The sequence below is a fragment of the Lemur catta genome, chromosome X, assembly GCF_020740605.2.
Source record: "Lemur catta isolate mLemCat1 chromosome X, mLemCat1.pri, whole genome shotgun sequence".
In the NCBI taxonomy this organism is placed as follows: Eukaryota; Metazoa; Chordata; class Mammalia; order Primates; family Lemuridae; genus Lemur; species Lemur catta.
Window position 1 is genome coordinate 64,550,675 of NC_059155.1, and position 27,707 is coordinate 64,578,381.

The 27,707-nt window shown below is 38.1% G+C and overlaps 1 protein-coding gene across 6 annotated transcripts in view; it reads right to left on the bottom strand.

Annotated features, from left to right (window-relative positions):
- The window catches only part of FRMPD4 (FERM and PDZ domain containing 4), a 773,033-nt gene that overhangs the window by 92,830 nt on the left and 652,496 nt on the right, over positions 1-27,707 (bottom strand). For all 6 annotated transcript variants that reach the window (XM_045538893.1, XM_045538895.1, XM_045538897.1 and 3 more), the window contains one exon: positions 1,824-1,984. In XM_045538893.1, coding sequence (XP_045394849.1) covers positions 1,824-1,984 — 161 coding nt within the window. The remainder of the gene's footprint in view (positions 1-1,823; positions 1,985-27,707) is intronic.

Here is a 27,707-nt window from a genome sequence, read left to right on the forward strand (position 1 = left end):
ATATTTTTTACAAAGCATATGTATTATTTTATCATAAAAGGCAACAAATCTATTTTGAGAATAAAATTCTCAATTGTGTCAAGCTCAACAATCCCACACAGAGAACTAAAATATGATCTACATTTAATGAAATAAAAAGCTCAGCTGACAGAGTCGGAAGTTGCATGGTGAGAGAACGATAGGAATGAAAAGGACACATTCTTCTCAGCACAAGTCTAAACTGGTTAATTATTTGTGGTGCTTGCTCTGGGGCATATTATGTCAAAATACTGAAAAAGGGAAAATTAAATCAACTTTAAAAATCTATACCAGAAAAAATTTTTTAATAAAATTTTTTAAAAAGGGGGCGATGGGGGCATCAGGGGGAAAAATCTATACCAGGTTAATAGTTGACTTTTGTCTCCCTTAATTGACAGACTCAACTGACCAAATATTTTACAGTTTAATAATAGTAATCATCTATGAAATGATCAGGACCTACCTGGCACTCTTCTAACTTATTCCATCCTCTCCATAGTCTTGTAAGGTATTATAGATACTACTATGATCCCCATTATACGGAGGATATAGAGAAGTTACATCAAGCTGATGTAAGAGAGTTAACATGAAAGCTACAAAGTCTAACAAGGGGCAGAGGCAAGATTCAAATTCAGGCAGTCTGATGCCAGAGTCTGCACTCTTAAGTGCAGTACTTTACTACTGAACACTGTTACTGATTTGCAAAATCCTGGAAAGAAACAGCATGGAAGAGAATTTCCTTTTGTCTGAAAATAAATCCAATACAAGTACATTATAGTAAGCACATAAATACATATAATAAATAGATAATATAAAGCACATTTCTGGAAAGGCAAAGGCAGCCCACTTCAGGTGATTGCATTGTAGTCTATAGTATTCTATTCAACTGCGTTGATAGTGGAACATCTGTATGTCCTAATACATTAATTATCTGGTCATATTGTAGAATTTAAGCAACTTGACAAGTACTGTATCAGTCCGAGTTTGATGTATAACAAACTACCCCCAAACTCAGTACAGTGTTCAATGATCATTTCTTCTTATACTTATGGTTCTTCAGGGTGATTGCAGACTGGCTGATTTAGGCCAGGCTCAGCTGGGCTCAGCTGGGTGGTTTTGTTTCAAACTGCAGATAGGCTGTACTTAGCTCCCAGGTGCAGGCTTGCTGCTACATGTGTTCATTCTGGGGCTCAGGCAGAAGGGGTAGCAGCCACCTGGGGAAAACTTTCTTTTATGGCCATGGCAGAAGCCCAGGAAACAAGCTCAACTGCACAAGCACATCTCAAACCCTTGCTTATGTCATCTTTCCTAATATGCCATTGGCCAAAGTCAGTCACCTGTCCAGCCCAACAGTAATGAGGCAGGGAAATGTATTCTCCCCTAGTGGGAAGGGAGGGGAGTGCATATTTGTAAAAATAATCCAACCACCCTGATGACTAAATCCTACTGTAACTTAAACACCACTTCCTGCTTTTCTTCACTAAGGAATTCTTCATGAGTTTATTGTAGTACAGCACAGTGCCTGCCTCTTATTGTTTGCATTCATATGTTAAGAAGTGGGTCATTTCCAAGGTTACAAATGATGGCTCAGTATTTTCTTGAGTCAAGTGATAGAATGGCTTTGGCAGTTTGAAACCTAGTCTGAGGAGCCAATTCTGTCTCTCAGGTGGTCTCACTCTATCCAGAAGTTAGAAAAACTCACCCAGCCTTCACAGCCTGGACACCTTATGAAACTGAACAGTGGTCATTCTGGCAGGGTGTGGCAGGTGGTCCCTGGAGACCAAGAACCGGGGTTGGGTGCTTACCTGGCGTTACCGAGCGAACAACCACTGGCTTTTCACTCCCTGCCACAAAGCCAAATCCCAGCACAGGGTCCCTCCTCATCTCCACCTTCCGAGGAGCTGGAGGAATGATTTGGCAGCTCTCTAACCGAGGGTCGTCAAATGGGATTGCTTGTGTCATGTGACTGTGGAAAAAGCACATACAAGAGAAACGAGGCATTAATGAATGTATTAGGCCTTGGCCTGGCAATCACATCTCTCCATTTCAAAACCTATTCTCTGTTGGTAGATAGTGGGAAGGATCTGGGAGACCCATAGTCATGCTTCTGTCATGGCCTCCTTGTTGGCCCACTTCTGCTTTAGGCCTTTGCATTGGCTGTTCCTCCAACCCAGAATGCTTCTCCTGCAGATATCTGCATGGCTCACCCTCGCCTCTTTCAAGGCTTTGCTCACATATGACCACCTTAAAGAGGACTATCCTGACCATACATTTTAAAATTGCAACCCCGCTCCCCCATGCCCCTATTCCCTTTACTCTCTTCTACTTCTTTTTTTCCCCATAGCACTAATCACCTGCTAACATGCTGTACAATACAGTTGACCCTTGACCAACACAGATCTGAACTGCGTGGGTTCACAGGTATAGAGTGAACATGAGAAGTGATGTGGTTGTCTAGTATGAGACTTTGGAGCCAGATTGTCTGTATTTGAGTCCTGGGCATCCCACCCCTCCACTTCCTAGTGATGTGACTTGCACACATTACTTCATCATCACCCTGTGCTTCAGTTTCTTATCTGTAAAATGATGATAATGATAGTAACAACTTCATAAGATAGTTGTGAAAATTGAATGATTAAACGCGAAGCACTTAGCAAAATGTTTGACACGTAGAAAGCACTCAAAAAGTATTAGCTGTTATTTTCATCTCTGGAGATCAATGAATAGAAAGGAATAGATTTCAGACGTTATGAACTCATTCTATATTAAAATATGAAAATAAACTCAATAATGTTTCAAAAACCTGCAGCCCAACTTTCTTGGTGAAATGCCTCACAAATCCTAGGTAAGCTCTGAGGCCTTCAATTTGAAAAACCCTATCAAATTCAATGGCACAGTAAATGTAAATATACACTGATAATACACAAGGCAATACTGTACCAGAACACAAAAGAATAAAAGAGGATAGAATGAAATCCAGGTGCTCTAGTGACTGAACCACTGTTAACAAGTTTTCCTCAGCCGTGTTTCTAGACCATTAAGCGACCTTTGAGTACAGGGCTGGGGAGAAAACTCGAGTCTTGAGGAAACTGAGAAGCACTAATTATGTTCCGTAAGTAGGAATGAGACAGGCACAGGCCCTTTTACCTCAGACGCTGCTACCCTCTGTGTCAACAGAGAGTCTTACACTGGTCCGTATCACTTCATTGTTGTTTCCCCACCAAAATAAGGTTTGAAACACAACCAATGTGTGTTTTGTGTCCACTGCTTGTTCTAGCATTTTCATCTGTGTTAATGATTTTTTCATTATTTTTGCTTTGCTTGTACGTTGAGGATAATCTTCCAATGTCATTATCATCTTCTTGCTAAACAGGTTGTGTTTTCAGAAAAAATTGTCTAAAAATAATCAACCCCTGTTTCTTTTCCAGTAAGAATGGATCCATACGAGAATGTGCCCCCATGAAACATCATTTGGTTTTCTGTATTAAGGCAAGGGGTTTGGGGCCCTGTACTTGCAATACTTTTTATAAAGATGCATGCCTCCTTTTATAATAAGCTGAAAAAGCAACATCTTTTTACCTGATGAACATGCTTCAGTGAATTCTGATGCTGAGACTAGAAGAATACAACTGATCAGCTATACACACCTCCATCCCCTGCCCTCAACCTTCTCCCACAAACACACAGATAGGCCAGGAATCTATGACCTGAAACTATAGAGTATATTAATTGAGATGGAAAATGTGTACATCAAGATAAAGGGAGCAATCTTCCTGTTTCTAACAGATTTCATTTCAAAAGGAATGATGGTAACCCTGCTGCCTAACTCCCCATAACAAAAGGAAAGGGCTTTCCTTGAACTCTTGGAGCCTTTCTTCCTCAGCAGAAATAAAAGACTGATATATCCAATGTAACACAAAGAATTGCTTTGACCAGTAGAAAGTGCCCTGTATGAAAACCTAAAGTCATTCCAGTTTTTGATGCACTCATTAGAGCCAGCAAGGTCCTTTTTGGAATATGTGCTGAGTGGAAAGATTCTGCAATGAAGAACCAAATTTAGAAGCTGGTATATTTGGTGTGGAAGTTAAAGAATCTGGGAAGATAATGGCAGGTGGGCCACCTGTGTAGTTAAGGCTGGAACAAAAATAAGTATAAATACTTATGGAGTATAAATAAACATATGTGCCCAAGTTATGCTTGAGAAGGTCACTATTGGTGTTACCTTTCAGGGATGGCCAGCTGTGATTATATAAGAGCATAAAGCATCAATATATATGTTCTTATCTTGGTAGCACTGGTCTGTGTGGTAGATTGACTTAGTCTTCATTTGCTCCCTAGGATGTGACTTGCTACCAGATGCCACATTCCTTTCCAGTACCTTCCCACTATACACAGTGCATACTTTTCCACCCCTCAGCTCTGCTAACATTCCATTGCCCAAAGAATGTCCCACGACTGAGCCCAGATGTGACAAGTGAAAAACACTTGTGTGTTTGGGCATGTATTCTTGCTGCTTGTCATCTCCATGAGAAGACCTTCTCAAGGTGGCTGCTGCTCCTTTGGCCTGGTCTCCAGAAGGGACACGTGTGGGCCAGATCAGAGCCTGCAACTCACTGAAAAGCCAAGCACAGCAGAGGTGCCCAGCCCCCCAGGCTAGATCAGCCAGCTGAATGAGGGAAAATACATAATGATGGTTTTATGACAGTGAATTGGGGGGGGGAATATTTGTTATGCACCAAAAGCTCATGCATCCGATTTGTAAATAGCACTTTCAATGGTATTTAAATGCCTTAAAGTTCCATACCCCAAAAAGATTTTCCCCACTAACCTTATTCACTACAGCATTCATGACTAAATACGTTACATTGGACAAACAGCACAGACACTTCTAAAGGAAACTTCTCTCCTCATTATCCTTGTTGACATGACAGCCACAGGAACCCGGTGGTCTATTCTTCATGACCTTCCCACATCCCTGGCTGGACTTGGGTAGTGGGAGCTCCCAACACAAGAGGCAACAATTCAAAGCCCTATTGTAGCCTGTAAGGTGGCCTAACATAAACAGATTTGACCAAAAGTGCTAATCTAGGCAAACCAGAGTTTCCCAGAACAAGAATTTAAGTTGGAAGGGAAAAAAGAAAGTGAAGTATGGATTGTTAAAGTTGATATGTTACCACTGAGAGAATTCATGAGGTACATTAGACCCCATGATAGGTTTCTAGGGAGTTAAAACTATGATAATGTATGTGGCAAAGTAATATGTTGAAAAAATGTTTTTGCTTTGTTCTCATTTTGAGTTTTTTCCTCTCCCAGGTCTAATAAGGTAGACAGGTCTTTTGCAGACCCTTGCCTTAGGGAGGTGCATTTACCAGGGCTCAAAGCGAAAGTTGACTGCATATAACTCTTTCCTGACTTTTGTTTCCTGAAAGTCTGAGCAACTTGGCTGAGGAAGCCAAAGTAGAAGACCCCTATGAAGTGGCAGAAACTTCAGGAGAAACAGCTTGCTGGTATGTCTGGCAAGGCATCAAGACCTATAGGCTGAGCCTAAAGAAATGGCAGTCTGTGGATTTCAGGGGACCATACAGACTCACCGAGATCAGGGTATCTTAGGAGCAGGTAATGAGGAGGAGACCATAAAGGCCTGCTTGAATTTCTGCTCTGTGTAAGATTCCCAGGATTTTTGAATATTCAACATGATTACATTTGACTTGCCAACCAGCAGGAATGTAATATGACATTACTCACACACGAGTTTGGGGATAAGATTTATGTGTGCTACATAAGAAAACAGAAACAGAACCTTTGAGGGAAAGAAGAGGGGAATTGAAAAAGAAGTTACTCAACTTGGAGAGAGACCATTCTGTGGAGTGATGTCACGATAGGAGACCCAGGAACCCCTGCCAATGAGGATGCTAAGCCTTCCCTGGGTCTGGAGCTACCTCCTGCTGCTGCTTCCCATGCTCAGCCCCTCTACATTTTCATTCTCATATGTCCAAGGGATTCCACCTCTCTTATGACATGCATATTTTTAAACTCAACTCCCATTTTTTGAGCAAGTCCAGGCAAGCCTCTGTCCTTTGGGATCAAAAGAACCAAACCAAATCCCTCCACTAGAAATGAGTTAAATTTTATATGAACATACATAACTGCATATAATGTGTTTTCAGCTCACATAACATAGTGAGTCGAATGCTTTTTGCCTTCATAAATATGCATATTGTGAGTTCAGAAGAATTTAACCTTCACTGATCAATTCCACAGGCCACTGTCAGTCAATTCCCATAACACGTCAGGAACATTTAAAGATTTAGAACTGTTTAGTCAAGCTTGGAAACTTACATTGTACGTGAAAAGCCAAGAGAATCCAGAATGATTCAACTTAAAAATCACAAAATGTTTAAAAGAATCTTGTTGGAGAATTTCAGGAGGCCTCACAATAAATGAGGCTTCTCTTTAATGGGTAGACTAAACATGAAAATTCCAGTTCTCCCCAAATTAATTTATGGATTTAATGCCATCCAATAAAGCTATCTCAATAGCCTTTTTAAAAGAATTCAACAAAGAGAATTCTAAATTTTATATAATACTTTAAAAGAACACTCTAAACAAGAAAAACACTCTGGTTGTCTAGCCCTATAAGATACCAGAACCCATTATAAAATGACGATTCTTAGAATGTTATGATTCTGGCACAAATATAGTAAAGTGTACAACATCGGAGTAGCAGCTCTGCCTAAAACAAAACAAGGCTTCCAGGGCGAATGTAGAGATGCCTATCCCCTTAAAAGAATTCAATGCAAGCTATGGTAGCAAAGAAACTGAAGGACTTTAGCATGTCAACAATGTATTTGTTTTTGAAAAAAAAAAACCATTAAAATAAAGTAGAGTGTATATGAAAATCTTTTGTCCTACACAGGGGTTGTTGACTACCTGGTGACAATAAACTAAAAGAGTTCCCTTTTCAGGGGAAAGGAGGTATAATAATGAGTGTGAAAGTAACTTATTTTTTCAAAGAAACTTGGATTGTGGTTAGAATGTACAGAAACAGATGTTTGGACAAAACAGTGATGTGCTTGTTTTATTGAAAATTATGCAAATATATAGATAAAAAATGCAGTCTTTGAAAACTTGGAAATGAATTTGTCTAACCTGTTTAGAAATCTTCCAAATGAAGCATTTCAGTGGATGGTGAACTCATTTGTTAAATATAGGAAAATGCAACATCTTCCATTTGGTTTGTAACAGTTGACAGACATCAAAGAAGATGGAAACTTCCCAGATGAATTTCAACAAAATGCATTGCAAAGATGGGATCGAAAAATGGTATTAAATGATCTAGTAAGCAAATTGGTGCCACACTTTGGTCCAATTTGCCTTTTCATTTGTTTTTGCAAGTTTTTTTTCCTCCAATGACAATGATTAAAACCAAGTGAAGAAGTTAAGCTGAACTTGCAACCAGAGCTTCAAATTTTGATTCAATGAAGTGATAAACAAAGATGTTCAAAAATAAATAAGCATCCTTACTTTATTGTCATTTAAAATATTAAATAATTTTTAATGAAGCAGTGACATTTAATATTTACAAATAATTAATATATATTTTATCTTAATTTCATCTTATTTTAACATCTCATTTTAATACCTTTTTAATATATGCTTTATACTCTCCATAATATATTACTTACAGTTGCACATATATATAAATTATGAATAAATTAGTATGTATTTAGGGTAGTACATGTTCAAAACTTTTTTACTAATAGGAGTACAAAAGCAAAAAAAGTATGGAGATTTCTGTTCTGTATAATCCAGAGGGTTCCTGACTTCTGGTGTGAGCCCAAAGGGTGTTTTAAATATTTAAACGTGATGGACAGAGGCATTGACACTACAAAGCTCACCACAGCTCTCAAAAAGTCCAGCTCTCACATTCAGAAATATTCAGTGGCATTTTTAGAGACCTAAAAATGAAGATAGAGTACTGATGGGAAATGGTGCATTTCCATCCTGCTTGTCTAATCCTATCCCAGCAAGTGGGATGAAACAGAGTAGTCCCAGGTTAGCAGTTATGAGTGACTGAGACACAGACTGATTGATGCTTCTTACACATGTCTTGCTTTGGGCTCTGACAGATTGAACCCTTTGAGGGTTGGAAGTCTAACCACCCTAAACCTTTCTAAGGAGCTGGCATTCGTTGCTTACAGAGCACCATAATTACTACATGGCTGGGCAGACTTTTCCTTCTTGATTGATTACCCTTATTTTTTTTTTGTACCTGCAGGAAAATACCTCTTTGAACAAAAGACTTGATCACAATGAGCAAAGCCTTTCTCAAACAAGTTAAAGACATCACTTTTAATTCTGAGAGTTTGTCTCCATTAAATTGGATTTATCCATATTTTAGGGCAGTGGTTAGGGAGGAGGGTTGAAGACACAGGATTGTCCCTTCCCCATCCCAAGGGGCCATTATATGTCCCCCCAGTCTACATGTATTCTTTGAAAATTTATATTATAACTTTATACTTGGAAAGTGAGAACAATCCCATGGTTTTGGTAAATAAAAACTATAAGAGTATGTGTTACAGAAATCCGGGTCTAAGACACAAGGCAAAAAGAGGAATTGATTTTTATAAAAGAGATGTTTTTAGAGAATTCATTGGCCACACTTTATAAAGTTCATAATTTTATAATCATTACACAAAGGTTTTTTAAAAAGTGATTACATGGTAAGGACTTACTTTGATGACTGAAAACTTCGGATGGAAGTTAAAAGGGCTGGTAAGGAAATCACAGAATCCAAGGTTTGAGCTAAGAGTTCTGTTTTAATTAAGAACTTGTGATCTCTTAATCTTTTCTGCATTAATATTAAAAATATTCCTAGGCCTTACCTAGAGAATTCAGTTTCCTTAGACATAAAACTATATTACTACTCAACTTTAAACATCTTTTCTATTTGGAGTTTCATTTGTGTGAGTTTCTCCCATTCTAAGACTTGTGCATGTGAACTGAACCTCACTTCCTATGCCCAGCCCCACCCTTGTCCCAGATCCACTGCCTGGTGCCCTGGGAGCTTCACCTTTATGAACGACATCAGGTGGGCTTGTTGCCCTCTGGCTTTCTGTTGGGTTCACACAATGGGAGGTACTGGCAGGAGAGAATGAGGGTGACAAGAGAGAGATGGGTTATTTATTTTTCCTGTCATCTCCTTGCTTTGGTGTAGTTGCCCCACACTGTTCTCTTTCTTTGCCTTTTAAGGCCTAGCTGTGCTAAGGGGTCACAGCTGCTGCTAGTCCCTGGTGCCTCAGTGTGACTTGCTGGTTTTCTTATCTGTGCCCACAGACATCTGTTTCTTGCCAGGGCTCTCAGTCACACACCGTGCCTCTCTCTTCTATGGAGCAACCTACGAGGTATCATAAAATCACTGCCTCTTGAATGGCACTGATAGGGAATCTCCTCGTCCTGGCTTCTAGTGAAAAATGTCATTCTAGCTTCTTTTCTGATTCTCATCCAAGAGTAATAAATATTTTTTCATTGAGAGCAGCACTGAGATCAATTATTCAACTAATATTTATTTATAATATATCAACCATATTTGTATCTATACCAACAGTCCTCAAGAAAAACCAAAACCAAACCCCAAAATACATATCTATTAAATAAGCATTCCTTCCTGGATTTTCTACATATGGATCTTGACATACAATGAGAATGTTAGACTGATACATTGACCATTATAGAATCCATTTCTATTTGCCTAATAGAATGAAATGAGATCTCTTTTTATCTCAACTGAGGCAATCTTTTTGTTTGTCTCTCTGTCAAAGTTTTCACAGTCAACTTTTATCTTTGGCCAACATTACTCATGTAGCAAACTTAACAGACCTATAGTAAAATGTATAACAGAGAGCATCACTGAATTTGACAGCTAGATGGGACCTTGGCAAATGCCTTCATGTTTTAGAAGAGTTGATATGCTCATGTGAAGATTTTGTCTACCATTTTCTTTCAGGTTGGCAGAAATTGACTTTTCAAGTTCAATCAAAATTAGTCTCTTTTGTTATTTATGAAGTATCAAATTTATCTACCATTTATTCAACAACCATTTAATAAAAGCTTTCTGTGTGCCTGGTTCTTGAGATATGGCTGTGATTCAGACCTCCAAGCTTATATTCTAGAGCAGGGGTCAGCAAACTATAGCCCACAGGTCAAATCTGACCTCACCTGCCTTTGTAAATGAAGTTTTATTGGAACACATTAATGTATTGTAGCTGCTTTTACACTATAATGATAGAGTTCAGTAGTTGTGACAGAGACCTTGTGGCCTCTGAAGCCTAAAATACTTACTATCTGGCCCTTTAAAAAAAAATTTGCCAACCCATATTCTATTGGAAGGACTGAGACAATAAAAAAATCAAATGAACACAAACTATACTACATATTAACATGGGCTGATAATTTTTATAAAGAAAAATACAGCAGTATAGACAGTGAAGGGGAGTGTTTGTTTTAACAAGATGAAAGTGGAGGCATCTCTGAGATGCTTGAATGGAGATCTGAATGTAGTGAGGGATTGGGCTGGGAGAATATCCATGGGAAAAATATCCCAGGCAGAGGGAACATATGGGTAAAGGCCTTGTAAGAATACTTCCAGGCCACTGTTTTATTCATGCATTCATTCCTTTATTCAAGAAAGTATTAATAAGTATCAATTTACTGTTCCTTGGTTTTATGAACACAGTGACAGATTATATACATTCCCTGCCCTCAAAAAAATTCCAATCCAGTAAGGTAGCCAGAGATATAAACATCTGAGGACAAAAGATTGGTAGAGGAGCGAGTGATAGAAGGATGCCCCCATACTGTGGGGGTGCAATCCATAGGGGTCATCAATCCAACCCAAGGGCAGTGAATGGGGGGTCCAGGAAAGACATCACAGAGTTTGTGCCCTTGAGGTGAATCTCAGGAAGTGAGGTGGTAACTACCACGTGCATAAGGAAGGGAAGGCTTTCCAATCCAAAGTAACACAAGCATAGCCATAGAGGCATGAAAGAAACTGGTGTTTGGTACAAGTGTAAGTGCTGCTTGTTGGGTATTGAGCCAGGGGTGTGTTGGGAGAGAAAGCAGTAGCAAGGAAAAATGATGTTCGAGAGGAAAACTATAAGCCATGTCAGACTGCTGTCCAATATCAGCCATATACCCTTTACGTAAGCAAGAGCACATCCTTACCAGAAAGCTCAAACACTAAAATCTGTCACTTGCTTAGGATCCAGCATGCTATGAGTTGAGAAAACAAAAATCCTGAAATTCTCTCTCTACATTATAGGAGACAAAATGGGATATATTAGAAAACAAGGTTAATAGGGTTTTTAAATATTAAATTGAATGCTCATGTTATTAATGAATCAGAGTATTATTCATTTTGAGGGTTACAGTTGAAAGGACCATGGGGTTTATACAGAACCCAGATGGATACATATTTTAGCTTTAGAAAATGAGATGCATTAAATCAAGGATCTATTTATTAGGGCTTGTCCAAATTAACGTCCAAGGTAGATTCCATTAATTCATGATCAAATTTATCCTTCAAAGACTCAGTTCTGTTTGTCAATACCACTACTGAAAATCATTTCCGCACTTAGTCTTTTATTAACAGTCAGTTCATCCACCCAGAGATTTTTGTCATCATTAAAGACGATAAATTTAGAGCCTGCAAAATGCTTATTGACTGTGTCTTGTGAATGTAATTGGAGGATCTAAAAGGGCAAGATGTTTGTCAGTTTCCCCAAAGCTTCAAAATCCCTACAGCTAGGCTGGTAATCAATTCTGTTAATTGAGTTCAGTTCAATGTGTTTAAGGAGATGACTTTTATGTTAATGACACTCTAATGTGTCAGGGGCAATAATAATCAAGTCACATGCATGGGTTGAGAGAGATGCTGAGGCAGAGCTGGTGGCTCTCAGACTACCCTCAAACCATCAACCCCAGAAAGTCATTACTCCCCAGGAACACCCAATCTTAGATTGAGACTTATTGGTGATTAGAAATTAAAAAGACAAGTCATATAGACAACAATAAATGCCCAGAACTATATGCTCTGTTTGGTAATAATCTGTATAAACAGTGTGATATCTATGTGAGAGTAAGCTAATGTGAATTGAATTCTAGGGGAGGCTATAGAACATGTCAAATGGCACTATCAAAATCTGTTCCTGGAGAATAAATTGGTACAACCACATTAGAAAACTATTAAGCAGTAAGCCCAAGCTTGTATTTTCAACCCTGACTTCTGAGCTATTGGGTAGGACCCAGGAACAGGAGTCTTCACATCATGTCAGTGGTCCTTCCGGGACACTTGGCAATAGTCCTGTGATTTCACGAGTGTACTCCCCCTAGAAGCTAGAGGTGCTAGTGAGCAAGGTCAACCTCAGGGGGAAGTGGGCTGGGACTTAGTTGTTCAGACCCTTCAAGCAGGGAAGGCCTTCTGTTTCAGTAGGGAGATGAAAATAGTCACTGGGAGTAGAATGGTCAGTATCTTAAAGGATTATGAATTTCCCACCACCTGTCTCCATTTCTAAATAAAAATATTAAAATAATTAAAGAAAGCACAATGATATTTTCCATGATATCTATTTTGACCATTTAAGCTATTTGCTTAAAAATATTTCATTTTCTAGTCCCAATTTAGCTGATAACTTAAATCATACTGAAATTCTCCCTAACAGTGAACCCAGCATTTGCCAGGAATTTGTGTTATTTTTGTTGTTGTTGTTGTTTGTTTTATAAGAGCTGGGGTCTTGCTATGTTGCCCAGGCTGGAATGTAGTGACTATTCATAGGCACGATCCTGCTACTAATCAACAAAGGAGTTTTAACCTGCTCCATTTTGGTTCACCCCTCCTTAGGCAACCTGGTAGTCCCCCCCTCTCAGGAGGTCACCATATTGATGCCAAACTTAGTGTGGACACTCAACTGGCAAAGTGCACTACAGCCCAGAACTCCTGGGCTCAAGAGATCCACCCACCTCAGCCTCCCAAGTAGCTGGGGCTATAGGTATATGCCATAGCACTCACAGCTGGGAGTCTGTGTTTTTAATAAGAATTCCAGGTGATTCTGGTGCAAGGTTCAGTATCACACTTTGAAAAGCACCGCCTCAGTGAGAGACATCCAGGGAAAGAGTGCAAGAGATGAAACAGATATCCAACCCCCATACAGTCTGTAATTTGCAGCCACTCTCACTACAGATGGCTGGAATGCTGGCCTCTATTATATCTTCTTAATTCTCTGGTCACTTTCTCAAGAATCTGAGTTCCCAGATGGAGAAGCATTTATGGGAGGCAATAGCACTTCTTTACGATAAACAATTTGATGTCTTGAATTAACATTTGCCACTACATTAGCATAAATCAAGAACCACTGCCAAGGATTGAAAAGCATATAAATCAGAGGCACACATTTCAAAACTTTTTCTGATGTTGCATTGCTCAGAATTGATGCACCATCATCTCACAGACAAATAAACAGCTCTTCATTGTTCTATATTGTTTTGCTGTGGCTACTCCAACATAGACTGAAGCTGCTGAGACTCTGGAACATTCCTACCTGAACATATGGAGTTCAAACCAAGTTTATTTTATGGACCCTTCACTATAGTAATTTGCATTTGTCTTTTGTCTTACTAAAATAACTTCAAGGAAATTTTTACTTCATTTTATATTGTTAGATTCATGTGGATAAGCTCAAAATAGCTCTAGCTTTCCGAGGCCATGCATGCTTAATAGCATATTGAAACTTTTAAAGAGCTCAATTATTTTCCAGAATAATTAACATGTGTCAGTAGTATCCATTTTATTAGATGCAGATTTCTTATGATCATAATTGATGTTTAACAAAATATGGAACATAGGCATTTTCAATGACATATATTTAGCAATTTTACGGATGTCTAATTAACTTGTCACAATAGTACTCAATTTAATTTAAGGGCTGAAAACTAATTTCAACCTTTATTAGTGTGACACATTTTCTGGCCACACAAGGCATGGGAGAAACAATCAAACACCCAGGATAAAATTTTGGGAGATTTTGCCCCATCCCTATCCACTTTTTTAAAAGGGCATTGTGACTTTATGCCCCTCTGTCTTCCTCACAAGTGGTTTCCATTCTTTTGAATAAGTTATATTCATATTATCTAACCTTTAAGTCAGATTTGTTTACTCAGGCACTGTGCTAGGTCCTGAGGAAAAGAACCATCACCTTATCAGCAGCAGTTGCTACTGACATTCACTGACCTTGCCAAACACTGCTCTCGATTGTTTATATGTATTATCACATTCATTTTCATAACAAATCTACTAGGTCAGTATTATTCTTATCATTTATGTTGAAGGCACTGAAGAACAGAGCAGTAATCAGACTTTGGACAGGTAATAAGTGCTAATGAAGGGAATCCCCACTGAATCATTATATAATAGAACAATACATTCTCTAAAAGAAACTGATATATAGTACAATGAAACAGAAATGGCCCAGAAGTAAAGCAAGAGGGCAATTCAAATCCCAGAGAAAGAATATACTATTGTTTAAAATGACGTTAACTACAGTATCTATTTGGAAACTCAATAAGCTAGATCCCTATACATACCATAAACAAAGTTTCCCACATATATGCAAAACATTTAAGTTATGAAAGTACTAGAAGAAAATACTACTTAAGAATATATTTAGAGTCTTGGGGTAGGAAGGGTGTTTTTAAGCATAATGTGAAACAAGAAGCCACAAAGGAAAACACAAACAGGTTCAGCTACATAGTAATTTAAACTGGCAAAAGCATAAGCAATGTTATAAGACAAATAACACATTGGAAGAGAATATTTGCAACATATAAAACAAATACAGAATATACACAGAAAAGAGCTTGTACGATTCAAAAAGAAAAGGCAACTCAATTTAAAGAAAAATGAAGTGTATGAATAGGTATATAGATAAAAATAATACAAATGGCCAATAAAGTTCTGAAAGACACTCATTCTTATCAATAAATGCAAAGTAAAAATACTGATATATCATATTTCTGTCCCCTAGAAGTAGAAGTGCAAGTTGGTGCAACCTGTTTATGAATGGCCATTGTAAGCTTTCAAAATTTAAATGCATATATTATGTGTCTCAGCAAACTCATTTCTAGGCCTGAATCCTATAAGATAACTGGATAGAGCCATGTGTCTTGGATGTGCAGTGTTATAGTGTATTGGGGAAAAAAATTAGAAAGAAACATGAGAATGAGGAAATAGTCTTAGAAATTAAACATTTAATTTCATATTCAATTCAATAGAAAGCTTGAAGGATAATTCTTTTTAAATCTTCCAGAAAGTTGAGTAAAAAGACAAAGTATTAAAAATATGAGAGAAAAGAAAAAAATTACAGATGATCAATCCAGAAGAGCCAATATATGATAGACAGGAATTTCTAAAATAGAAACGAGAAAACAATAGGGAGAAAGGAATTATAAAAAAAATAAAATAAAATGAACCTGAAAAGTGCCTGAGCTGAATGACCTGAGAACTCAGCCTGAGAGCCTTTAGCCTAGCTATGAAAGCACCTTCACACCTGGAAGCATCATAATGAAACTGAAATACACTGAGGATAAAGAAATTAACTTTAAAGCTATAGAGAGAAAAGATATGTTGAAGATAAAGCAATAAGAATCAGATCATTATCTGACTGCAGGACCTGGAGGCCCGAAGGCAAGGTGGCTTGCCTTAAAACTTCTACGAAAAAATCATTTTCAATCTAGATTTCTATGTTAAGTAAGAGGTCAGAATAAAGACATTTTCAGACCCACAAAGATTTAGAAAGTTTACTCCACACACATCTTTTTGAAGCAAGTGATCTTCAAAAAGTCAACAACATCAAGAAAGAGAAAGGCATGGGATCAAGGATACAATGGTTCCAACAGAGGAAAAGGAAGCAAAGTCATAAGGCTGCCAGTCTTGTAAGAGGCCTAGGAAGTCATCAACTCAGGTTAGAGCAAAAAGGAAGAACTAAGAAGGGAGGAGCCTAGGAGAGAAGGTGGTTTTAGGGATTTGATTGTACTCTTGAGAAGGACAAAGCATTGAAGACAGTACGTCCAATTGGAGAGATGAAAAAGAGGCTGCTAGAAAATCAAAAACAACTTTACAATAGTGGCAATATAACTAGCAATAATTAGCTATACAATGAATAGTATTTTCTTAGTACTAAAAATAAAAACCTTCCAGTGTGTTTAAAAATTTACAACCAAGCTGTAGATAAGGAACAAAAAAGTGATGATTAAAGAACATTAGTAAATGTTTTCAACCTTCGTATTATTAAAGACAAAATGTGAAGCCTGGTACAGTGGCTTGCACCTATAATCCCAACTATTTGGGAGGCTGAGTCGGAAGTCTCACTCCAGCTCAGGAGTTCAAGACCAGTCTAGGTGACAGAGTGAGACCCTGTCTCAAAAAAAAAAAAAAAAAAAAGTAAAAATGTGGAATATGGAAGATAAAAGTTAGGGGGAAAAGAGGGTTAAAGAGAAGTAAGCAGGAAGGGTGCATAAGTTATATTTTCATCTTACTAAGTAGAATTACTAATATCAGGACACACTATAGTAGAAGGAAAAACATATAAAAGTATAATCTATCATGTAAAATTTCAAAGATAACTGGCAGTTATAGAACCACACTGGGGAAAGAGAAGTACTCAGGGGCAGTAAGGTATGATTCCTTTCCTCATCCGTCATAAAAGTCATGGCCAACATTTCTTTAACATAATAAGAAAAAAATAACAAATTTATACAACCAAAGTTTTATATGACACAGAAGCCTTCAGAAATGAAGACCCAAAGACCCAGGGAAAACTGTCTATTTTTCTGCTTAGGTTTGATGAAGAATGGATAGTTGTGTAGAAATGTGATTGGACAAAAAGGTATGACCTAATGGTAAAAGACTAAGGGCGAAACCCAGCAAAGCCTGTCAATTCAGATTCTTCTTGGCCTCTCTGCATAGCATTCCTCCCCACCACCCCCAGGCATGGGGCAGGACTCCTCTGGAATGAGGGTGTTCAAGGGAGAAGGCAGAGAGTGACCTTTCTAGGTTTTATGGCTTGCTTTGGGGGAGACGGGTTTTAGTTACTAAGACCCACCTTGGGGAAAAGTAGTTCTGGCTTCTATGACTCATTTTGGGGGAGAAAGACGGGCACAGAAGACAGGAGGATAGGAGAAGGTCAGAAAAACCTTGCTTCTGAGGCTCTTCTGACCTCCTTTAGTTCAAAGTACTCAGCACGCCAAAGTACTCAGCATGCTTTGGGGTATCATGTTCTGAGTCCCAACGAGTGTAAGGAGGTGGGGAATGGTGCAACAGACTTAGCCCTTATCTTGCAGAGTAAGCAATCAGTAGTAGAAAAGGTCAAATATTGGTAAACCTAAAAATACAAGTTTAAGTACATTATTTAGATCAGGAGTTGGCAGACTTTTTCTGTAAAGGGCCAGATAGACTTTGCCAGTCATATGGTCTCAATCACAGTGACTCAACTCTGCCATTGTTGCACAAAAGCAGTCACAGATAGTGTATAAAGAAGGAGCATGGTGTTCCAATAAAATTTTATTTATAAAAACAGGCAGAGGGCCTTATTTGGACTGTGGGCCATAGTTTGTTGACCCCATATCTAGATATACAGTTGACCCTTGAACAACACAGGTTTGAAATGAGTGGGTCCAAATATATGTGATGATTTTCTTCTGCCTCTGCCACCCCTGAAACCACAAGACCAACCCCTCCTATCCATCCTCCTCCTCAGCCTGTTCAATGTGAAGATGAAGAAGATGAAGACCTTTATGATGATCTACTTCCACTTAATGAATAGTAAATATATTTTCTCTTCCTTATGATTTTCTTATTAACATTTTTATTTTTCTAACTTTGTTGTAAGAATACAGTATATAATACATGTAACATACAAAATATGTGTTAATCAACTGTTTATATTATTGGTAAAGCTTCTGGTCAATGGTAGGCTATTAGTAGTTAAGTTTTTGGGGGGTCAAAAGTTACACACAAATTTTTGACTGTGTGGGGGACTGGGGCCCCTAACCCCTGCATTGTTCAAGAGTCACCTGTATATGTAAAATTACCACATTTACAAAAATGATAGACTATGATTTTCCAAAATATCATTAGGGAGACATTAAAGTTTAATACTTAAACTTCCTTCTTCATTTGGCTCCTAGAAAGAATCTTCTCTCTTGATTCTCAAAGTCACATCAAGAGCACAAATGTTCCACTAAGATTGAACACTGGTGATCTTTTCCCAATATTTAGGACAGGAAAGGCCAATGGATGAACTGTACTTAAATTGAAGATTTATGCCAAGCATTTGTCCTGGCAAATCACTGATAGAGGCAGCCTTGGCAATTTTATTAATAGAATGGAATGCTACTGATTCTGAACTCCTTGAAGGTTGTATAATATTCATTTATTTTTAGTATCTGACAGTGTTTCGCATATAGTTGGGGTACAAAGAATACTTGGTCAATACAAATGTAATTTAGCCAAATTTACCTACTCATTTTTTAAAGTTCAATTTAACAATATTACATTGGGTTTCACAAAGAATCCCAGAGATATTATGCCCCACTTGAATAAATTTTAGAACCATTGTTTTGATTTTAAACTTGGTATAGTCAACTTTATCTAGTTAAAAGAAATGGAAAGGCTATAAATCAAGATTATGAATCAAGGTTAGAAACTTTTACAAGGCACATTTCAGGCTTTAGAACTGCATGATGAATAACAAGTCTTTTTGTCCAGGTATTTGAAAAGCTATCCCAAAAGCTTTAAAAAATATAAAACTCAAAATGTAATGTTGATAATTAGCACTTTTTACAGCTTGTGAGCAATATCTATTAACAATGAAGAGACAATCATATTAAAATCTCTAGTTATTATTCAATTCAAGAAGTCACCTTCACTCCTGAAATCAAGAAAAAAGAAGTTCTCATGGGGGACTTAAACCCTTTAGGAAATGAATTGTTTGTTTGTCTTTTACCCCCCACAAACACCAGGTGAAAGTTAAAGTAGAGAAATAAACCTTTGTGGTTTCAGTTCACATAGAGGCTCGCCTATACACTGGAGCATAACTGCATTTCATCATTCAATTATAGATAGTCTCACATGATAATTATGCAAAGTAGATTTTCATTATGTCTCAAATTGAGACCCGAAAACTGTGGATTCGGTAGGTGGAAGGAATCAGTTGATGAATTTCTGCTGTGGAGTTTTGCGCTGTTAATCAGAACAATGAAATGGGAATGGAGGGTGAGGGAAAGAAAAAAGAAAATGTTCAGTAGAAACATCTGGAAATAAATCTAACTCTCCTTTTCTGAAAAGGGCTGCCTTGAAATGTTATGCCTATAAGTATTATTTTATAGGCATTATAAAATCATGCACAATTAAGAAGCAAATTAAGCATGGAAAGGCCACAATTCACTTTTCATAGGCATGTTTCAGGATGTGTTTAATATGTTAAAAGTATATGAAAATGGAGGTTGGATAGACAAAGAGTTTAAGTACTTGTCCTCTGCAGATATCAAATTTAGGGGTTTATAGACAATAATAATATAATTGCTAATACTTTTTATCTTACCTATGCTACATGAAAAGATAAATCTTTTCTGTGTGTGACTATTATTGCTAAACAGAATGTAACACTTTTTGTATTAAATTTCAGATATTAAAATCTGATAATTGTTAGTAAGTGACTGAATGAACAGTAGCTTGATCCTCGGGAAAAGCATAATGGCATTTCCACTTTCCTGAATATTATCGCTAGACAATAAAAGCTCCAAATGAAACACCTCATTTTGGCCTAAAGGAAAAAATCAAGTTAGGTATTAGCCTAATTTAAAACCAATTGAATGACTTTTTTTCCCCCAAAGATTCTAAGACTCAAACCTATCAAACATTAGTGACCCTAAAATGCCTATGTCTACATTATGAAAATAATCTGACAATACTCAGAAAGTAATTTAAATAATTTCAATATGTCTTCAACCAAATATTTGGAGGATATTGGCTTAAGAAGCTCTTTATTCTATAAAAACTGAAGATCAACAATGATTCCCAAACATCCTTACAGAATTCTTAAGAGAATTGGTCTCAGGATGTTTTAAAAGTGTCATATAATTCTTCTTTAAAATATAGGTGTGTATATGTGTGTATACACAAATTTGAAATGAGCAGAAGAATAAATTGAGGCATTTGAAATATACTGGTAAACATATGACGTTTTCAGCAAATTGGCATTAGTTGTGGGGTGGGAGATTTTATTACAAAATGGGTACATTGAATTGGAAATATATTGACTTGTCTACATCATGCAAAATCATTTGGATTATTTTTAGGTAGAAAAGAAAACAAAATGTGAAATATTATTGGAAAAGCTCATTATCTCAGTTGCTAAGTTCAAACCTATGATATAGCTGTAAAATGCTCCAACATATTTTATATATCCCACTCTTCAGATTCTTATCATGGTGTTACCTTTATTGATTTACCTTGTAAATATAAAAATAATTTTATTTTTAATTCAGATCTTCACAGATATGGACCACCCATCCTGATCATTAATAGCATCATGGGGTATGTTAAGTGGTACTTAGTTGATTCTTTTTATTTATTTATTTATTTGTTTGTTTGTTTGTTTATTTATTTATTTCAGCTCATCTTGGGGGTACAAAAGCTCAGGTTATATACATTGTCCATGTCCCGCCTATCTCCCTGAGTCAGAGCCTCAAGCGTGTCCATTCTCCAGACAGTGCGCCTGGCACTTACCATGTAGTCATACCTCCATCCCCTCCCCCCACCCCCACCTCCCCAAGTCAGCACCTTCAAGCATGACCATTCCCCAGTCATTCTATAACTAAGACACCTGTACCCGAATGTTTATAGCAGCACAATTCACAATTGCAAAGATGTGGAAACAACCCAAATGCCCATCAATCCACGAATGGATTAGTAAACTGTGGTATATGTATACCATGGAGTATTACTCAGCTATAAGAAATAACGGTGATACGACATCTCTTTGGTTCTCCTGGAGAGAGTTGGAACCCATTATATTAAGTGAAGCATCCCAAGAATTGATTCTTTCTTTATACCCAAAGGGAGGAAGTCCTGGGCCCTGGCATTTCGCACTTCATGAAGATTCTTTCATCATTTCAGTTAACAACTCTCTTAATTACTGTTTTTTCTCCATTATTGAATTCAAACTAAGTACATAAGAATTCTACAAAGCAGGCCAGAATGGTTTTTAAAAACATGTTAAGTTTGGCAGTTCCTCAATAAGGTAAACATAGAGTTACTCTATGACCCAGCAATTTCACTCCTAGGTCTTGTATAGACCTAAAAGAATTGAAAACAGGTGTTGAAACAAAAAATTGTACATGAGTGTTTGTAGCAATAATATTCATGAGAGCTAAAAGGTAGAAACAATCCGAATTTCCATTAATAGATAAATGGATAAATAAATTGTGGTATGTGTGCACACGTACACACACACACACACAATGGTGTACTATTTAGCCATAAAAAGAAATGAAGTACTGATACGTGCTACAACATGGATGAACCTTGAAAATATGATACCAAGTGAAAGAAGCAGACACAAAAGGCCTCATGTTGTATGATTCCATTTATATAAAACATCCGGAGGAGGAAAATCCATAGAGACAGAAAGTAGATTAGTGGTTGCCAGAGGTTGGGAGTGACTGCTTAATGATTACAGAGTTTCCTTTTAGGGTAATGAAAATGTTCTGGGACTAGATAGTGATGATGGTTGCAAAATATTATGTATTTTACCACAAAAAGCATTAAAATACTTCCCTTTGAGGGGCTAATTTTCTCCCTGAATCTCCCTCATTTTCTTCTATGTGCCTATGGAGCATTGCCTGTGAGTAAGTTCAATCTTAGAAAGAAACGAAATCTCACTTGCAAAGTACAAGTATCAAATATCCTGAACCATTATTCACATGATCTTTCCAAGGAAAGGAGTGGGAAAAGGAAGGCAATGTATAAAGGAAGAACCTGAGAGAAAGGGAGATACAATTAATCCTATCTGTTAGTGGAAGGTCTTGCAATAATGTTTTGAGCAGGTTCTTGGTGTGATAAATTATGTTTGTGGTTCTGAGCAGGAGACTCCTTGCTGTAGAATTAGCTTTTGGTCCCCATACTTTTGTGTATCAATGAGCAAACAAGGAACAGCTAAACTTATGTCTGCATGGTCTGCTTCATAATTTCACTAGCTAAATTAAAAATGATAAGCCAGTGATCCAAATCAAACCTTGCAGCAAGCAACCAACCATGATGAATGCTAAGCTCTAAATAATAACAGCATATTGAGAGAAACCAAGATGCAAACATCAGTTATTAAATCTGTCACTTTTTCTAAGGACCACTAGGTACAGTCTCCTTGACATTGGATCCACACTTCATGTGTTTAGTGATAGCAAAGGGCAAGCTTTAAGACTGGTTGAAGCTGAAAGTTGACTGTCTTGGAACCAGGTGGTTGGTGGAGGTCCAAAGTGATTAGACATAGCTTCCATGTGTGCTTTAGCTCTTTTAGTATCTGGCCAAAGCCAGTTGTTCACTATTTAATCAGCTCTTGGCTCTGGCAACATGGAGGAGTAGAAAGGTCACAGAATGCTGTGTGAAGACACTTGGCTTTGCCACTAACTAGCATCTGGCCTTTAGTTTCCTTTTCCACAATGCAGAAAATATTTATTGAATGCCTCCAAAGTACAAGACACTGGAATAGGCCCTTCCTGAAGTACAAATATATGGCAATATATCGATCATCTATTTTGAATCTTCTATGAACCAGAAACTATACATTTATTATTCCTAATCTTCATTCAACCTAGATTTAGAGATGTTTTCATTCCCAGTTTTCAGCAGACATAGCTGTAGTTCAGAGAACAAAACATCATTCTTATCCTTGAGAAGTTTACAGTTTGGTGAGGACTGATAAATGCATTCATAATTTTAATATACTTTGGAGTATTGTAAGTCATGGAATCAGAGAATTTTTGCCCTAGAAGGATTTGAGTGATCAGAATGCAAACCCTTGACAGATGACAATATGGAACACAGTGACTTGTCCAAGGACAAATAGCAGTTTAGTGATAGGGGTGGAGGCAGATCTCAGGGTCAAAGACATAATGAGGATTCAGAGGAATGAAGGTGCCATGGGCTTCAGAGACTCAGGAAAAGCTTGACTGAGGAGGGAGCATAGGAAATCAATCTTAAAGGACCAGCATGGATGGTGGGAGAGGCAAGGCAGGTGAAGTGCAAGCAGAGGCACAGAGGAATTTCAGGGAGTGACTCTTGCAACCAGAGAGTAGTAAAAATCCTGCTAAAAAGGCAGCAGATGCTGTCAGTGTTCCGTGCACGCCCGTATTCCCAGAATCCCTTTACTGTTTCCCTACATGCTGTTTTCTGGGGCTTTCACTCCCAAGAGCCAGCACTCATGTCTCTTGGTTGGCTGACAGCACTGGGCTGCCAGAACCTGCTTCGCCTGTGTGCACAGAGAGCTGGGAAAAATTCACAATGAAGGGAAAGGAGCCCGTAGGAATATAATGAGGTAGAATTATTCCAGCTTCTTGTCCCTAGAGCTAAAGATGACTATGAGGTGGAACCTTCACTGTCCACAGTGCTTCCCTGCAGGGCCGAGCAGATGTTCCCTTCGTGGGACTTTCTGAAAGTTGCACCCTTGCTTGGTCACCTTTCTTTCCCTGTCCTGCTTCCCCACTCCCATAGGGAAATTTGCCTGGAAAAATTCCTAATGAATCACTTTGCCAAATATCCTTGTCTCAGGTTCTGCCTCTGGAGATGCAACCTGAGACAAGGGTGATATCATGGAGCCTTGGATGATAGGATGTGAGGCATATTCTTAATTTAATAGAGGAGGCTGTGAAAGTTTTCAAGCCTTGGAAAATGAATCGGCTATTTATACGGATGGACTGAAGAAATTGCCTATTTTCATCAGGCAATCATTAGTAAGTCACCAGGATGGACTGGTCTAATTCCATTATTTACGTTTTCTGTCTCAAAAAGAAAGCAGTGCAGAGAGAAATCAGTGCTATCTTCAGGGATTGACTTTAATGTCTACATGTCTGAGTGAAGGGCATACAGTGAAAACATGACAATTCATGATTATAGCATATTGCACAATTAGAGATAAGAAGATTATTCATCCTTGTATGCATGCATTTAATAAATATTTTTGATAACTCATTATGTGCCGGGCATTGTTCTAGGGATTATGGAGACAGCAGAGAAAAAACATACACGTGTCCCTGCATTCACGGGAACTTACATTCTAGTGAGACAGACAATAAAATATTTGCTAGGTCAGAGGCTAATAAGTGGTACAGAGGAAAATAAATAGGAAATGGATAAAGAAGTGCCAGAAGACAGCGTAGGGGGTGGAGGCAGGAAAGGCCTCTTGGAGAAAATGGCATTTGAGCAAGAATCTGGAGGAGGAGAGGGAGCAAGTTACATGGACACCTGAGGGAAGGGCATTCTAGGCAGAGGGAACTGTAAATGCAAAGACCTCAGGCTGGAGGGTGCCTGGTATGTCCACAGAATCACAAGCAAGCGGCAGGCTGGAGGAGGATGAGCCAGCAGAGAGTAGCAGGAGAGGAGGTGAGAAAGGCAGGCAGCAGGTAGATCACACCGGGCCTGGTAAGGCATTTTATTTGCTCAAACATGTACCAAGTATCTGCTAGGTGCCAAGCACCCTGCTCAGCACCGGGGGGTGCTCTTGCCTGTGCACGAGCTCAAGTGCCTGAGTGCATCCTGCCATTTCATGCCTCCCTACTTCACTCTAGAATATCTTTTCCTCCCCTCATCTGCTTGGCTAAGTCTTCCTTATCTTTCAGCTCTTAGTTTAGCTATCACTTTCATTAAGAAACCTTCTTTGACTCCCTACCTCCCAGGCCAAATTAGGCTACCACCCTCCTTTTGGGTTCTTATTATATCCTGACCTTGCTTCTCATGAAGTCTATATGACACTGCATTGGCCTGCTTGCTCTTTTGTCATTGTCCTCCACAAGACTTTGAGATACTTGAGGGCAGGAGTGATAAGTTTAATCTCAAAAGCTGTAGCATTTGTTACAGTTCCTAGCACATAGTAGGTGCTCAATAAATATTTCTGGATTAAACGAACAAATGCTAGAAGAGCATTCTTTATGCCTACTTATTTGACAGACTCAGATTTAAAAGGGACTGTTATCACCTCCGCTTCTTATTTTGGGTTCTGCACCAAAATCTTAATCTTGCAAGTAGGACCGATAATTTGCTAGATCACTGTCTTATAGGAAATAGGAGTTTGTTTTAAGTCTAGGTCAAGATAGGGATTTAGACCTAGAAATATTAGTTTTTGTGTCTGCTCCACCCATAGCTCTTTCTAAGGTAAACCATAGTTTCACACCTTAGATTTAAGTCTGTTATCCACCGTGAATTGATTTTCAGAGAGGTGACAGGTGCAGATCCTGTTTCAGTCTTCTACATGTGGCTATCTAGTTTTCCCAGCACCATTTACTGAATAAAGATTCTTTTCCCCAGTGTATTCACAATAGCAATAAAGAAAATAAAATACCTAGGAATATATTTAACTAAGGAGGTGAAAGACCTCCACAGGGAGAACTACAAGACCCTGAGGAAGGAAATAGCAGAGGATGTAAACAGGTGGAAAACCATACCATGCTCTTGCATTGGCAGAATCAACATTGTTAAAATGTCTATATTACCCAAAGTGATGTACAGATTCAGCACAATCCCTATTAAAATATCAACATCATTTTTTGCAGATCTAGAAAAAATAATTCTATGCTTCGTGTGGAGCCAGAGAAGACTCCATATAGCAAAAGCAATCTTAAGCCAAAAGAACAAATTGGGAGGCATCAATTTACCAGACTTCAAGCTATACTACAAGGCTATAGTAACTAAAACAGCATGGTACTGGCACAAGAACAGAGACATAGACCAATGGAACTGAACTGAGAACCCAGATATAAAATCATCCTCATATAGCCATCTGATCTTTGACAAAGCAGACAAAAACATACACTGGGGAAAAGAATCCTTATCCAATTAATAAGTTTAAGATTGCATGTCATTCTGAGTAGTCTCATGAAATCTTGCACAATGCTGCTCTGTCCTGCCCAGGACATGAATCATCCCTCTGTCCAGTGTATTTACACTGTACACACTACACACCCATTAGTCATCGACATCATCTGCTCCTGACATCTAACCATCACATTGCTGAGGCTCAGTGATCCAGGATCACCAGAAGAAGATGATCCTCCTTCTCATGTACCATTAGAAGATCAATAGTAGCCTAACGCTATGTCACAATGTCTACATCATTCACCTCATTCATCTCATCACATAGGCATTTTATCACCTCACATCATCACAAGAAGAGGAAGGGTAAGTACAGAATAATAATCTATTTTGAGAGAGACTACATTCACATTTTTATTATAGTATATTATTATAATTGTTCTATTTTATTATTGTTGTTGTTAATCTCTTACTCTGCCTAATTTATAAATTAAACTTTATCATAGGTATGTATGTATAGGAAAAACCATAGTACACAGAGGGTTGGATACTATCCATGCTTTAAGGCGTCCACTGGGGGTCTTGGAATGTATTTCCTGCAGATAAGAGGGAACCACTGTACAAAGAATGAAAGATGCATCTTCTTTGGCTTTCTCCTTTCTGGGAGTTCCCCCTTTATTTTCCAGCAGTGCTGGTTGCCCCAAACTCTGTCCCCCTTGTTTTCCAGGCCAGAAAGACTACAAGTTTTCTGTTAGTGTTTTAGCCACTTGATGCGGGGCCATCTGTGACATGCCTTTAGACTAAAAGCCAAAAAACTGGTAAATTTATCTCTTGCCATTCCTTTCTTCCAGTGTCAACTCCCTTCCCAAATCTGCCTGCTTTTGTTCGTTTCCCAATGCCTTGTGGCATTTAAATATTTTTTATTCTGTCCAGAGCTTATGGTTATTTTATGTGAGAAGATAAGTCTGGTAGCTTCTTTGGCTATACTAGAAGTGGAAATTCATTTTTATTTTTAAACAAATCTGTAATTGGAACATTCCACCTATTTCAATAGCTTTCCTTCTAATGAAGTAGAATTTTATTTTATTTTCCAAAGACATTTCAGCCCCTAGTTTTAACATCTTCTTTCCTTTCAACCTCATCTTTTTCTGAAGCTGTAAGAAGAGTTTTGAGTTTTCTTTTCTTTTGTTTATTGGCAATATCTTTGAACTGTAATAAAACATTCACAAAGGAAACTGGATTCAACTTTGTGTCCAGTAAGAATTCAGAGAAGGCACTAACTCAGTAATCAGCTCTTGATGGATCAAAAACAGATTTTTGTCTATAAAATCTGTGGATTTTTAAAAATAAAATATCAAAAGCATTATTATATAACAATGAAGATATAGAGCTAAGCATCTACTGCCAGGCTCAACAGAATGTGCCCAGTGCAGTCCCTGACTCATGATTACTGCACGGGGCCTCTGCTGGGCGACCACTAGGATTTGGAGACAAGGTCAGAAAGAAGTTACCCCGAAGCTGAAATTACTCAAAACAGTACATAATGGATCTGCTA